Source organism: Pelodiscus sinensis, chromosome 2 (genome assembly GCF_052426305.1).
Source record: "Pelodiscus sinensis isolate ZL-2025 chromosome 2, ASM5242630v1, whole genome shotgun sequence".
Classification (NCBI taxonomy): Eukaryota; Metazoa; Chordata; order Testudines; family Trionychidae; genus Pelodiscus; species Pelodiscus sinensis.
The window spans coordinates 199,363,021-199,375,367 of record NC_143053.1 but is presented as its reverse complement, the minus strand read 5'-3'; the positions used below and the strand labels follow the sequence as shown (position 1 = coordinate 199,375,367).

The 12,347-nt window shown below is 37.1% G+C and overlaps 1 protein-coding gene across 1 annotated transcript in view; it reads right to left on the bottom strand.

Moving 5' to 3' along the window:
• Positions 1 to 12,347, bottom strand: part of SKAP2 (src kinase associated phosphoprotein 2) — a 159,461-nt gene that overhangs the window by 120,308 nt on the left and 26,806 nt on the right. The window contains exon 4 of the mRNA XM_075922173.2: positions 8,463 to 8,570. Within this exon, the coding sequence (XP_075778288.1) occupies positions 8,463 to 8,570 (108 nt within the window). The remainder of the gene's footprint in view (positions 1 to 8,462; positions 8,571 to 12,347) is intronic.

Here is a 12,347-nt window from a genome sequence, read left to right as displayed (position 1 = left end):
ACCCCTACTGACATGGACTAGGTCACCTAACTATTTGTAGAACACCTAGAACAAGAGGGTCCTACTCATGACTGGGACCTCTGAGCACTACCATAAATTAAACAAGAAATCACTACAGAATATTCCAAGTAACATATGTGATAATGTCTGTATTGGCTATTCCATTAAAGTCTATAGAGCCATTGGCATGAGATAGTATGACAGTTTAAAATAATTTATATAATATTTAACATCCCTACTGGAAAGTTATATCGGTTAAGTGATTAGTTGATTAACCTCATGAATTCTTATTGGTTACTCGACTATTCTTAAGTCCATGGGGTGGGCCAGCAGCCAGTGCACTTTGGCCCCACTCCCAAGGAACCCCCTGCCACTCCATGCTATTTAAAAAAAGCTCCCCCGCAAGGGCCGACTACTTGATAGAGGCGGCAGCACAGGGTGGCAGAAACCCCTGTCCATTAGCGTGTAGTGCAGGGGTTGGCAACCTACGGCACCGATTTACAGCGGCATTCGTGGTAGTAGCTCAGCCCCACCACTCCTCCCTGACAACTACAGGAGCCCTCCCTCTTCCCTAGCAGCAGGTGCGGCTGAGGTGGAAGGAGGCAGCACTGTGGCTGAGGTTCCTCAGTGGAACCACCGACCTCTGGGGCTGGCCAAGGACCATGTGGCCCCATAGCGGCGTCTCTGGGGCCAGCCCAGGAATACATGGCCATGGCAGTGGGCCTCTGGAGCCAGCCACACTGCATGGCCACAGTAGTTGCTGCAAGGGAGCACGAAGCCAGGTATCTCCCCTCATGCCCAGACTCCCACACCCCAGTCTCCCTCACTTACTCCCCTCCTTCCACCAAGACTCCACACTACCAACTTGCTCCGACACCCTCCATGGTTCCTGCAACCTTTGCTCCTGGCCAGACACCCTATCACCAACCCTGTTCCTGTATCCACCATTGCTCCTGCACCACCACCCCCCACTTTGCTCCTGCACCCTCCACCTGGCCACATACCCCACCTCCCACCCAGACTCTGCACTCCATCTCTACCCACTCACTGGCAGCCCTGTCTCACACACTAAACCCCTCATTTTTGTCCCTACCCCAGAGCCTAAAGGGGTCTATAAAATCCTCTAACTCCGGAACCCTAGAAAAATAAATCTGGTCTATGGGAAACCCTGAACTCAGTCCTCCCTGTCCTTTCCTCTCACCCTATGAAGCTGGAGCGTCAGAGGAGTGAGGTGTCTCAGTTGGTGGCCACATCAATGAAGGTTGGGGGGTTTTTGGAGTTTTTTGTTTCTCACTTGTGTGGACCCCAAATGATTTTTCTGAGAGTCATTGACCCCTCCCCCCCGTAAATTCGAACACTTCCCCTAATTTCAATTCCTGAGGAGGCTACTGGCTGCCCCTTCCCTCAACATGCAGATCTGTAAATAGAAGTGAATAAGTTAATCTTGGCACACTTCTTCTGAAAGGTTGCCGACTCCTGGTGCATTCTATAGCATTAACCTATAAGCTTTTGCTTATCGGTTAATCAACTATACTATTACATCCCTACTTTCCAGTCTACACTGGACCTCTTAATTATACTAGAATCTCCCTTTAAGTCTTTTTTTAATCCAACAGGTAGGTGATTTAAGATTGAAATAATAATCTTTTTCATACATGTAAGTTAGGTGAAGGGCAAAAGACCCAATGGCATTTCTGCTTTTCCAGTATTGAGGCAAAATCTTGGCTTCACTAAAGCCAAGGGAAGTTTTGCCATTGACTTCAATGGAGCCAAGATGCCAGCTCAGCTTTTGTTCCACACTCAACTGCCCCTCTTCCCCTACATGACTAGGTTTAAAATCAATAGAAATGTTACCTACTTCACATGCAAGCTTTTGTTTATTTCTTGCTTCTCTAATGATTCTTTCAGGATACCTCACGTGATACAGTCATTGCTAATGATTCTGTAGATGCTTTTCTGCCAACTTAGTCCTGCCTACAGGATCTATATCATTTTATGATGTCTAGTGCATCTTCTTTAAGGTTTTAGACAGGATTTTCCCACCACAACCACCACCAGAAAAGGAACTGGGGACTTTATTTCATACGAACACTCATTCTATGACCAGATTTATTTTTCTAACATCTCTCTTTCTAACTTGATGTTGCTTTAGTTAGGGATTTCTGAGCATTACGGATTTTATTATAACCTCCTGTTCATCATGTTGTACATTCCAGTCTGTTTTATCCACCCGCTTCTTCAAGGTTCTTAATTTGGATAGACACTGCCTCAAATGTTCCTTGCTAGAGAAAACACTTGAGATTGTGGAACTAAGGTCCTCAAAGTCACAACTTAACTAATTCGTTTCTGATATAGTTCTGCTCTAAAGCACTCAGCATAGTACAGGCAGCATGGGTCTGATTCAACTCCCACTGAAGTCAATGAGAGTCTGAGATTGATATTCTCCCATTTAATGAGTATATTTTCATTTCAAAACATCTTAGACTCATAGGACGTGGAAAGTAATATATTTGAAAGTCTATTAACTTTTTTGCCCAGAAGTCCTCAGAAATACAGAATTACATAGCATTATACCTAGCAATACATAATCATTTCTCCAGAACACAGCATCTGTAGCAGACATTGTGAAATGGTCTAATATCCTCTTCGACTCAACCATATAAATGCTACTATTTAATAAGATTACCCACATGTACCATGGATAATAAGCTAAAGAATTATATTTCAGCCACAATTCAGACAACAGCTCTCTCAGAAACAAAATTATTGGATCAAAATTAAGTGGTACCATCATTCCTCAATTCTGATGAAGCTAGAGAGGGATCATCCTCTCCTACACTATTTTTTTATCTCCCACAGTGAAGAGGAGAAGGGTGGCCTTCCATGTTTATTCCCTCTATTCGGCAGACAAGAGTACACAAATGGTATTGAGGGAGAAGACCATTCCCTCTTACTTGTCACTTACTTGCCATGCCCTAAGTAAGAGACTGTTTGAAGCAAAGTTTTCCCCCAATTGGAGTACAGAGTTAAAGGCCAACACATGCGCACACGCAGACATACATCTCTTCTCACTTGAGAGAAGACGGCCAATCAGGCCTCACTCATTTTCCTTTGCATTAATGAACTGCAATCTTTCAAATCATACCTAATCAACCTGAAATAATTAAATGAGAAGAAGAACAAGAATAGACTTCTATTTTCTTTGTAGGACGACTATTCTGGGTAGGTGGAATAACAAGTTAAGAAGGAATAACCATACTCTTTAGCTTGAAGCTAAGAGCATAACAATCATTCTGTCTCCTCAATTGCAGATCTGATAACTAATCCATTAGACCAATGCTAGTAAATACCCGGTGCTTTCCTTCCACACAATGACCAATCACCAGCTAAAGATCAGTTGGATGAAAATACTAATATAGGGCCAATAAAAATATTTCAAGAGAAAAGAGAACAGAAAAAATCTTAACTGTATTTTCTATTCTCCAGCTCCTGTTAAACTAGTTACTAATACTGTATTATTTAAAGCATTCCTGTTATGAAACACGGGGTTTTTTTGCTAAATAGCGTAACCCAAAAAAGAAACTCAGTAGGAAAAGAGTTAAAAGAAAAAGGAAAATAAATTAATGTACATCATGCACTTCAAGGGAAAAAGCTCCCTTGGGAATTTGAGTTCTCTAAACTCACTACCTTCTAGCATGAAGGTATTATAGGTCTCTTTATCCAAAAATGCTTCCATAACTATGTTATGGGGGGAAAATGAAGCAATTGTGACCCCATAAATCTCTCAAAATAAAATATAAAAATATTAAGTGTATCATTATTCATTGTTACCTTCACAATCTAAAATGCCATATGAAAGTGAAATACAGAAATATTATGAACACAAGTAAAATAGTAATCCCAAATCCAAAAACTTAGACTGACTCAAGCATGCATTTTAGAATTTTTATGTTCAGCACCACGAGTTTCATGTTCTAGTAGGGGAGAGATGCATTGGCTTTTTTCAGCAAAAATATGTAATAAAGCACATAGGGTAAGATGGTGATAGTAACCAGACTCCAAGACTGTCAGAATTTATTCTGACAAAAAACAAACAAACCCGCACCCCACAATATACTCAGTTTATTTGCCTTCCACACCTTCAAATCATCACCAGCCACACATTTATTACTCTGTTCTTGTTTTCCAACTCAAATTGATTTTTCTAGCCCAGGTCTATTGCACTATTTAAGGTGCTTCAATTAAAATGGCATATTTTATTCATGATTACATCTAAATATTATGATTATAAGGATCATGTAGCGTCTTTAGAGAAGACACGTTTTCAATATTTCTTTCAGCCTCCTGCACCTCAAGGCAACATTTCTAGTTTGTCATCCACAAAAATGACTATGGCCTAAATTGCTCCAAATTTTGCACAATCCATTGAGATCTTTTTAAACCTTACATTGATTGAGAGATCAGGTTCATGCCCCCTGAAGGTGAGAAGCTAAAAATGGATAGATCTCCTTTCAGGCTTGAAAGTACATTTTCACATCTTTGTGCACGCCCTAATGTAATTTCAGGTAGTCTAAAGCATTATCACCTCCACCAGGGACAAACAAATGAAGGAAGTGCCCCAGAACATTCCCTTCATCTGAACTGAATAAGCAACCTACCATGCAACAGAAATATAGGTATATCAGAGTTTTGTTTTAAAAAAAATTAAATAGCATATCTATAGATTACCTTACCAAAATTATAAAAAATTAAAACTTTAAATAGCCTGAGATACTTTAGTAGTTTCAAACTCCACTGAACTAATTTTAACTAATAAAAAAAAAATCCACATTTGTGGTACTGACTTTTCTCCATTTGGTGTCCCAGTGCATGAAAAAAAACTATTTCCTAAAAATGAAAAACATTTTTTAATTTAAGAATTATGTTCTGAAGTTGGTGCTTTTTTTAAAAAAACACACACAAACACACACCAGAAAGTACAGACTTACTATTTTGATTTGTAAGTATTTTAACATGTCTTGGTTTCCTTCTGTAACTCAGCTGTAACCCACCACAACAAAATTTCAAAACAGATGTACATAGAGTAAGAAATTACAAGGTGCAACATTGTTATACAACCTACTATACAAAAACAGGTCATTTAAGTTACAAGAAAGCCAGTCATCAATAAATGAAAAAAAATACCCCACTCAAAAATCAATTATCTTGAGTCTTTTGTATAGAGACGTAGTACACCTTTCAGGCAACTGGTATTAATGAGAAGACATGACTATAGAATCTCCATCTGTTTTTCTGACAAAGCTGTGACTACTCCAGTCTCTCATTGAAATTCCATTAATCTGGTGCACCAGGGTCCAATGCGAAAATCAAAACTCCATCTAACCCGTTATCAGCTCACAATAACCTACAAGTGAACTCTGCCTGTTAGCACACAGCAAGTTATGATTTTGCTATCAGTCAGCCTGTTAGCCAATAAAAAAAAAAAAAATCAGGTTAGGAACATAGTGCCTGGCAGGGTTTTTTTGTTTTGGTTTTGCGGGTGCTTTTTTTTTTTTTTTTTAATCCTTTTTCAGTTTCTGCAGGGTGTTTGGACCTTCTGAGTCTATGCATTATTCTCCTTCATTGTGATTTAATTGCTGCCAGCAATCAAGTCAAAGCATCACTGAAGTGTGCTTGAATTTCATTAGAAGATATAACTTATGCTACTTTCCTACAGTACCTAATAAACCATAAAGAAACCAAAACACATATGGCTTGAGGGAATAACTGGAAAATTAGGTGGCCATTTGGGAACTGAGTGAACTTTTGAACCAGGGGAACATAGAAAAAGAAATATTAAAAGGAAAGACAGACTTAGAATGCACACAGAGATGTGGGGGCTGACCTTTTCAGTACCTAGAAAATTACATTAGCATTATGAAAAATACATATCATGTTTAGAGTTTATAATCCATCAAAGTTTAGATACTTTGTTAGTGCCTACCATAAGGTAAAAGTCAAAAGGACAAAGTAACAATCAGATTTGACAAAAGGCCTTTTGGTGACCTGGACTAATTTAGTTATACTGTACTTATTGTTAAATGGATTATCTTTCTTGTAATTAATATAACATTAGATAAATGTCACACACGCAAAAACAGGAGTTTACAATATTGCAGAGTAAATAAAATAACCCTCCAGCTACAGATAATTATTAGTATATCTTTACAATTATATTTTTAGAGGAATACTAAGAAATCTGACCTTAGTATCTTTAGAAAACATGCAAGTCTTAAATTATTTATTGTAATGCTTAAGCACATAAATGTAACAATGTTGCATTACATAATTATTTAAGTACAGTTCAGTAGAAGAATGATCCTTGAAGTTAAATGGAGAATATTTCTGAATTTAAGTTAGGCTCTAATTCCATACAGAATAAGCCTTTATCCTGCAACTGGAGATGCACGATGAGATTTTTACACCTGACGGACTCCTATTTAAATAAATTGGGCTCAAAACAGGAGCATGCCCATTAAGTTACATGACTGCAGCTTTAGGGTCCTAAATATAAGTAGACTGGTTTCTGAAAGGATTGAGTACCCACAAATCCATGTCAATGAGAGCTGCAGGCACTCAGCATCTTTTAAAATCAGGCCACCGTTTAGGTTCCTAAACACAAATTTGCAAGACCAAGTCTAGGCTGCTAGATTTGAAAATATTGGGCTACGTTTTGAAATTCAATTATCTTTAAAATGAGCTACTGCACATGAACGACTCAAGGAAATTATCAAATGTTTATGGACCAAGTCCATCATTTTACTCACTTCTGACTTGGTCAAATCTCTAAAATGATCAATAGCACCCATTTCATCTTAAACTATATCATCTTATACTAGCCTAAAAAATATAACTATGTTCAATCTAATTATCAAAGAATTTTGAAAATTGATTATTACAGTAATATCTATGCATTGACTCTAATAATTACAACTTCCAAAAGATGCTAAATTCATTATCTGTATGTCCAAATTGATATGACATTAGCATTGATCAACAATTCATTGTTAAATTTTGTCAAACTTCTGTCTTTTTCTTAACTGTAGAGCTTCGATATATATCCATTTTCTCTGCCAAAAACTAGATAATTTTGACATCTTTTGTAGCAGCTTTAAGCTTAACATATCATAAGATATAACCACAAAAATGGAAACTTCAATTTATACTTTGGAAAATTAATTTAGATTTTATGTAAGCCATACCCTATCTGACTTAATTATCCTATGAACGGAAAACAAAGAGTTTATTTTTGTTTTTTTAAATAAAATTTCTATATTTGCCAAAATGCAGAACTAATGCAACTTAAATACACGATTACTGCTGCATGGTTTAACAAAGTTGTGTGTATAAAGAAAATGTCATTATTCAGAATCAGCGGTTAGAAGGTTTATCACTTATGCATGTACTTGACTTATCCCTGTTCTGCAATAGACATAATTTTATACCTCATAAAAGCAATTTATGTTTCCAACGGGAATAATCTGGATAACATAAAATGTGGAGTGCTATGTTGCGGGAAGCATATTTTCATTCTGCAATTGTATTCTGAGATGGAGCTGCACAGTTTGATCATCATATCATGGCAGAAAACATCATTCACTTCTAACTTTCAGTGCCACAAATTAATAAAGATAGTTAATTCATTTCTATATGTATTTAATTTATAACCATATATTACTCATACAAGGTTTTTATATTACATGTAAAAACAAATTGATCTCAAAAAAATGAAAGCTATTATAAAGCAAGCTTAATTCTTGCAATATTCAGTTGTTCATATCTTCCTTGTATTTATAATGCTAATGTTGAGTGTTTATGTACTTTTCAACACAGGACAGAATGAAAACAGCTATGGGCAAGGTTTTTTTAAATTCAAAAAGAGAAGTCAAACTAAACATTTATATAAAGAAAACAATCTACATAAGACAGTCTTAATGTGAAGAAGCATTGTAGGAATAATTAATATTTTATGAACTTGTTCTGCATGAAGTTTGAAGAAAAATAAACTGTTTCATTATTTATAAAATAAATAATACAGCAAACCATTAAGTAGCACAATAAAAATTAAGCAAGAATCTGATAACACTGAATTAATAAACAATTTGTTACTGTGAATATTCACATACTGCTTTACTCACTGATCTATCTTTAAAAAAATTCTACAGAAGAGTTTTCATTATCAAAAAACATGAGTAAAAAGTGTGCACTTATGACAGGTTCACTATCGTTTTAGCACCACTAGAGAGAGCTCTTCAGTTCCTTAAAGGTTCTTGTAAAGGTAAGAAAACTGTCCAGCTGTCTGCTGATGCCTATCTGTTTATCAGGTTTCCTACCCTAACAACACCCTAATCAAGAGGATCAGATTGCATGGGTTTGTAACAAACTTGCAAATCTAGGGCATTCTAAAATAAACAGTCACATACCATCAGAGGGTGCTTCGTCGTCTTTATCATATCGTTCAGACGCTAATGAAAGATCATCAGGAGGTGAAGGGAAAGAGCCCTCAGTCTCCTCCTCATCTTCCAATTCTCCTGCAAGAGTCAAAATGAGACCATTGGTTAATAACTGTCTTCTTCTGACATAAAAATAATTAATTCTGAACACAGAGACATACCAATTCTTTGATAAAAACAATGATTTCAAGTCGTATTTTAAATTAAACTGAACAAAGTCAGGGTCCTATTGTTCTCTTAATTTCACTTCACGCACCTCTGAATACTAAAATATGGACATGCATACTGGTGCTCCAAAGCTACATTTTAATTGGCTAAGTGGGACTTTTTAATGATGTCATATTAACAATCGCGCCCCCCACTCCCACCCCCAATGGTGCACAGCTGGAGCTTCATCAGTTAAAAAACACCACCACCAAAAGCCCTGCTACACACCAAAACTGTGGCTGAGGGCAGAAACTAACAGAAAAAGACAGACAGCCTGAAGATAGAAGGAGAAGAGAGTGTATTTGGGGAAAAAGAAGAAAGCCATCAGCTATCTCTTTCCCAGAAAGACCAAACTGTATTTTCAGCAACATTTTGTGTATTTCAGCATGCTTTCAATTTGTATTTTCCTCAACTACTAACTACTTTTCAAAGTATAAGGATACAGCTTTCCACTAAAAGTATTTTTAAAGGTAGTTTTCCTTTTCCTCTTGAAATAAAAAAAAATGGAGTCACACTTAAATAGCACTCAATTACAACTGTATGTGTACACCACAGAGCTCTGTAAGGGTGCTCTCAGGGAACTAATGGCCTCAAATACACCTGAGCAATTCATCACAGCTAACTAATGTGCATGCCATGTTGGGTCTTATAGCTATAATGAAGGAAGGGGAGAGAGTATTACATGTGGTTTTCATTTATATTATGCAAAAATGAAGTCTTCTTCCCAAAATATGATAGGTTTAAAAATATACCAACTATGCAAAGAGAATGAGAAGAGTTAAATGTATCAGAGAACGTAGAAAAAGGATCGCTCTTTCAAAAAGTGTTTAAACCTTATAAAAATTGAGTGGAAAAACTTAAACAACTAATAGTCTTGCAGCACCTTAGAGACTAACAAAACATGTAGATGGTATCATGAGCTTTCATGGGTACAACTCACTTCTTCAGATGAATGGAGTTATTGAAGGTCCAGTTTCTAAATAAATAGGGGATGGAGGGAAGAGAAGTAAAAAAGAAATAAGGGAAAAGAAATAGTCAATTAGAGTGTCCACGCTGCATGAAGCTGATAGAGAAGGTACTAATTGTTCTTAAGTACCCACTGTTAGTTTTTTTTATGGCATTAGGATATGGAATGAAGCGGGCCATCCAGCCAATGTCTTTACTCATACCTCTCTTATAGGAGTGATTAAAACGGAAACGGTCAGACAAATTTAAACTGTGCCACTGACATTAGGATAGAGAAAACATACCTGAACTTCCTCTGAGGTCATGATTGTATTACCCACTATGCATCAATACTTTATTAATGTATTTATATGTAAATAAAATAACATTGAATATGTATGAAAAGACTTGACTTGGGAGTTAGCAGGAAGCACCTGTGTTAATATCTGATACCCACATTCAGATGCACCATCATTCTAAACCTCATTAGTGTCGATACAATAATACTTATGTGTCTAAGATTTGGGATTTTCTTCAGAAAGAGTGTTGTGCAGACATCATATTCATCTTTGACAGAAAATTCATGGGATAAAATGTGAGCATGTACATTAATAAAAGTCAGAGTACCACAGCATTTCTGGACTGATAAATAAGACAATGAAAACATTTCATACATGTAAGATTGCCATAAGGAACAAGGAGAAAAATTGTCCTTGTTAACCTCTGAGGACAGGACAAGAAGCAATGTGTTTAAATTGCAGCAAGGGAGGTTTAGGTTGGACATAAGGAAAAACTTCCTAACTGTGAGGATGGTTAAGCACTGGAATAAATTACCTAGGAAGCAGTGGAATCTCCATCACTGCAGATTTTAAAGAGCAGGTTAGACACCGTCCTGTCAGGGATGGTGCTTGGTTCTGTCATGGGTGCAGAGGATTGGACTAGGTGATCTCTTAAGGTCCCTTCCAGTCCTACAATTCTATGATTTCTAGGATTCCATATAGAAGGGATGTTTCTCTACCATTTTACCTCCCACCTAGCATTCAATGCTTTCTATTCCTTAAGATGGACTTGCAGCACACAAACTGGAAGAAATAGTGGCACTATTTGTCCAAAAACAGTGCAAATTAAATTACCTTCAGGTCCTATGAGAGTCTTTTTCCCTAGGTTTTTAATTGGAAAGCCTGGTATAAGAGGAAGAGAAGTTGAAGGTGGTGAATATTTGAAAGGGAGGTTGACTTGATCCTTTCGGTTTCCAGGGTTGCTAATAGTGGGTAATATTGAGTTATGCTGATGCTCTCTAGTTATGTCAGGACTAGGGATGTAAAATCCTGTTTAAAATTTTAAACTATATGAGCCCACCACACTATACGACGCCACTGGCAGGGGGCTGATCTGGCCCAGCTAGGTAGGAGTGCCCCCCACCTGTGGTGCGATATGGGGTAGGTCTGAGTAGGTTCTCTCTGGTCGGGCCAGGCGCTGATTGACCGGTAACCCCAGCAAGCATGCCGGTAGGGCAATGCTTACCGAGAACCAGTTAACCCTTTACATATCTAGTCAGAGCACTGCTTTTAATGTATTTTCAAGTTATGTCATGGGCTTCTATTTGTTCCATTTGTATAAATGCTAAAAAGCATCTGAATAGAAATCCTTAGAGAAAATACTTTTACATAGTGTCTAAGTTGTATTAAGTGAATGAGAGAAAGAGAGAGAAACACAAAGGCTGTGTCCAGACTGCAGGGTTTTTTCAAAAAAAGTAGCCTTTTTTCGAAAAAACACTTCACCTGCGTCTAGACTACAGACGCGTTCTTTCAAAATTAAATCGAAAGAACGTTGCTTTTCTTTTGACGGTGGTACTCCTCATCTCACGAGGAATAACGCCTTTTTTCGACAGTGCTCTTTCGAAAAAAGGCGCTATGTAATGCAAACTGTGCTTTTTCGAAAGAGAGCATCCAGACTGCCTGGGTGCTCTTTCGAAAAAGCGACTTGCAGTCTAGACGCTCATTTTCAGAAGAGGCTTGAAGTCTAGACGTAGCCAAAGTGTAAGCACATATACTTGCTCTGCATATAAATGTGTATCTCTGAAATCCAAGTTTCTTTTAAATTATAAGTCTCTTAAAAATACAAGTTAATGATTTATTGAAAGCAAAATAAGTTAAATATACCAATTAGAAATTTAATGCTCTGTTCTTCGTCTTGAAAAGGTGTTTTATTAACTTAACATAAATCCTGTATGGATATTTCAAACCAATTCATGTAGATTTAAAAACTTATCCACATAGAAAAAACATTCTAACCACTGTTGTCCTGGTTGTGACTATTTTCTTCCACTACTTGATCTGAGGAAGTGGATCTGGCCCACGAAAGCTCATCATCTAATAAACCATCTTGTTAGTCTTTAAAGTGCTACATAGTCCTGTATTTTGCTTCAGCTACACCAGACTAACACGGCTACATTTCTATTACTGTTGTCCTTTGTGTGAGAATGTACTTTATATTGGAAATATAAGTAACTCTGAAATATGTAACACCCAGAAAATATACCACTGACACTGAAACAGAGGGAGGACTAACTCTGAACACATTTGAGTCTATATTAAGCAAGATCTTTTGTTTTTTTGTTTAAACCAAGTGCTCTGTAGTTCACACTGCAGCCTGAAATACAGTCTTTAACTCACAATTCCCAGGTACAATAGGGTCTCTCAT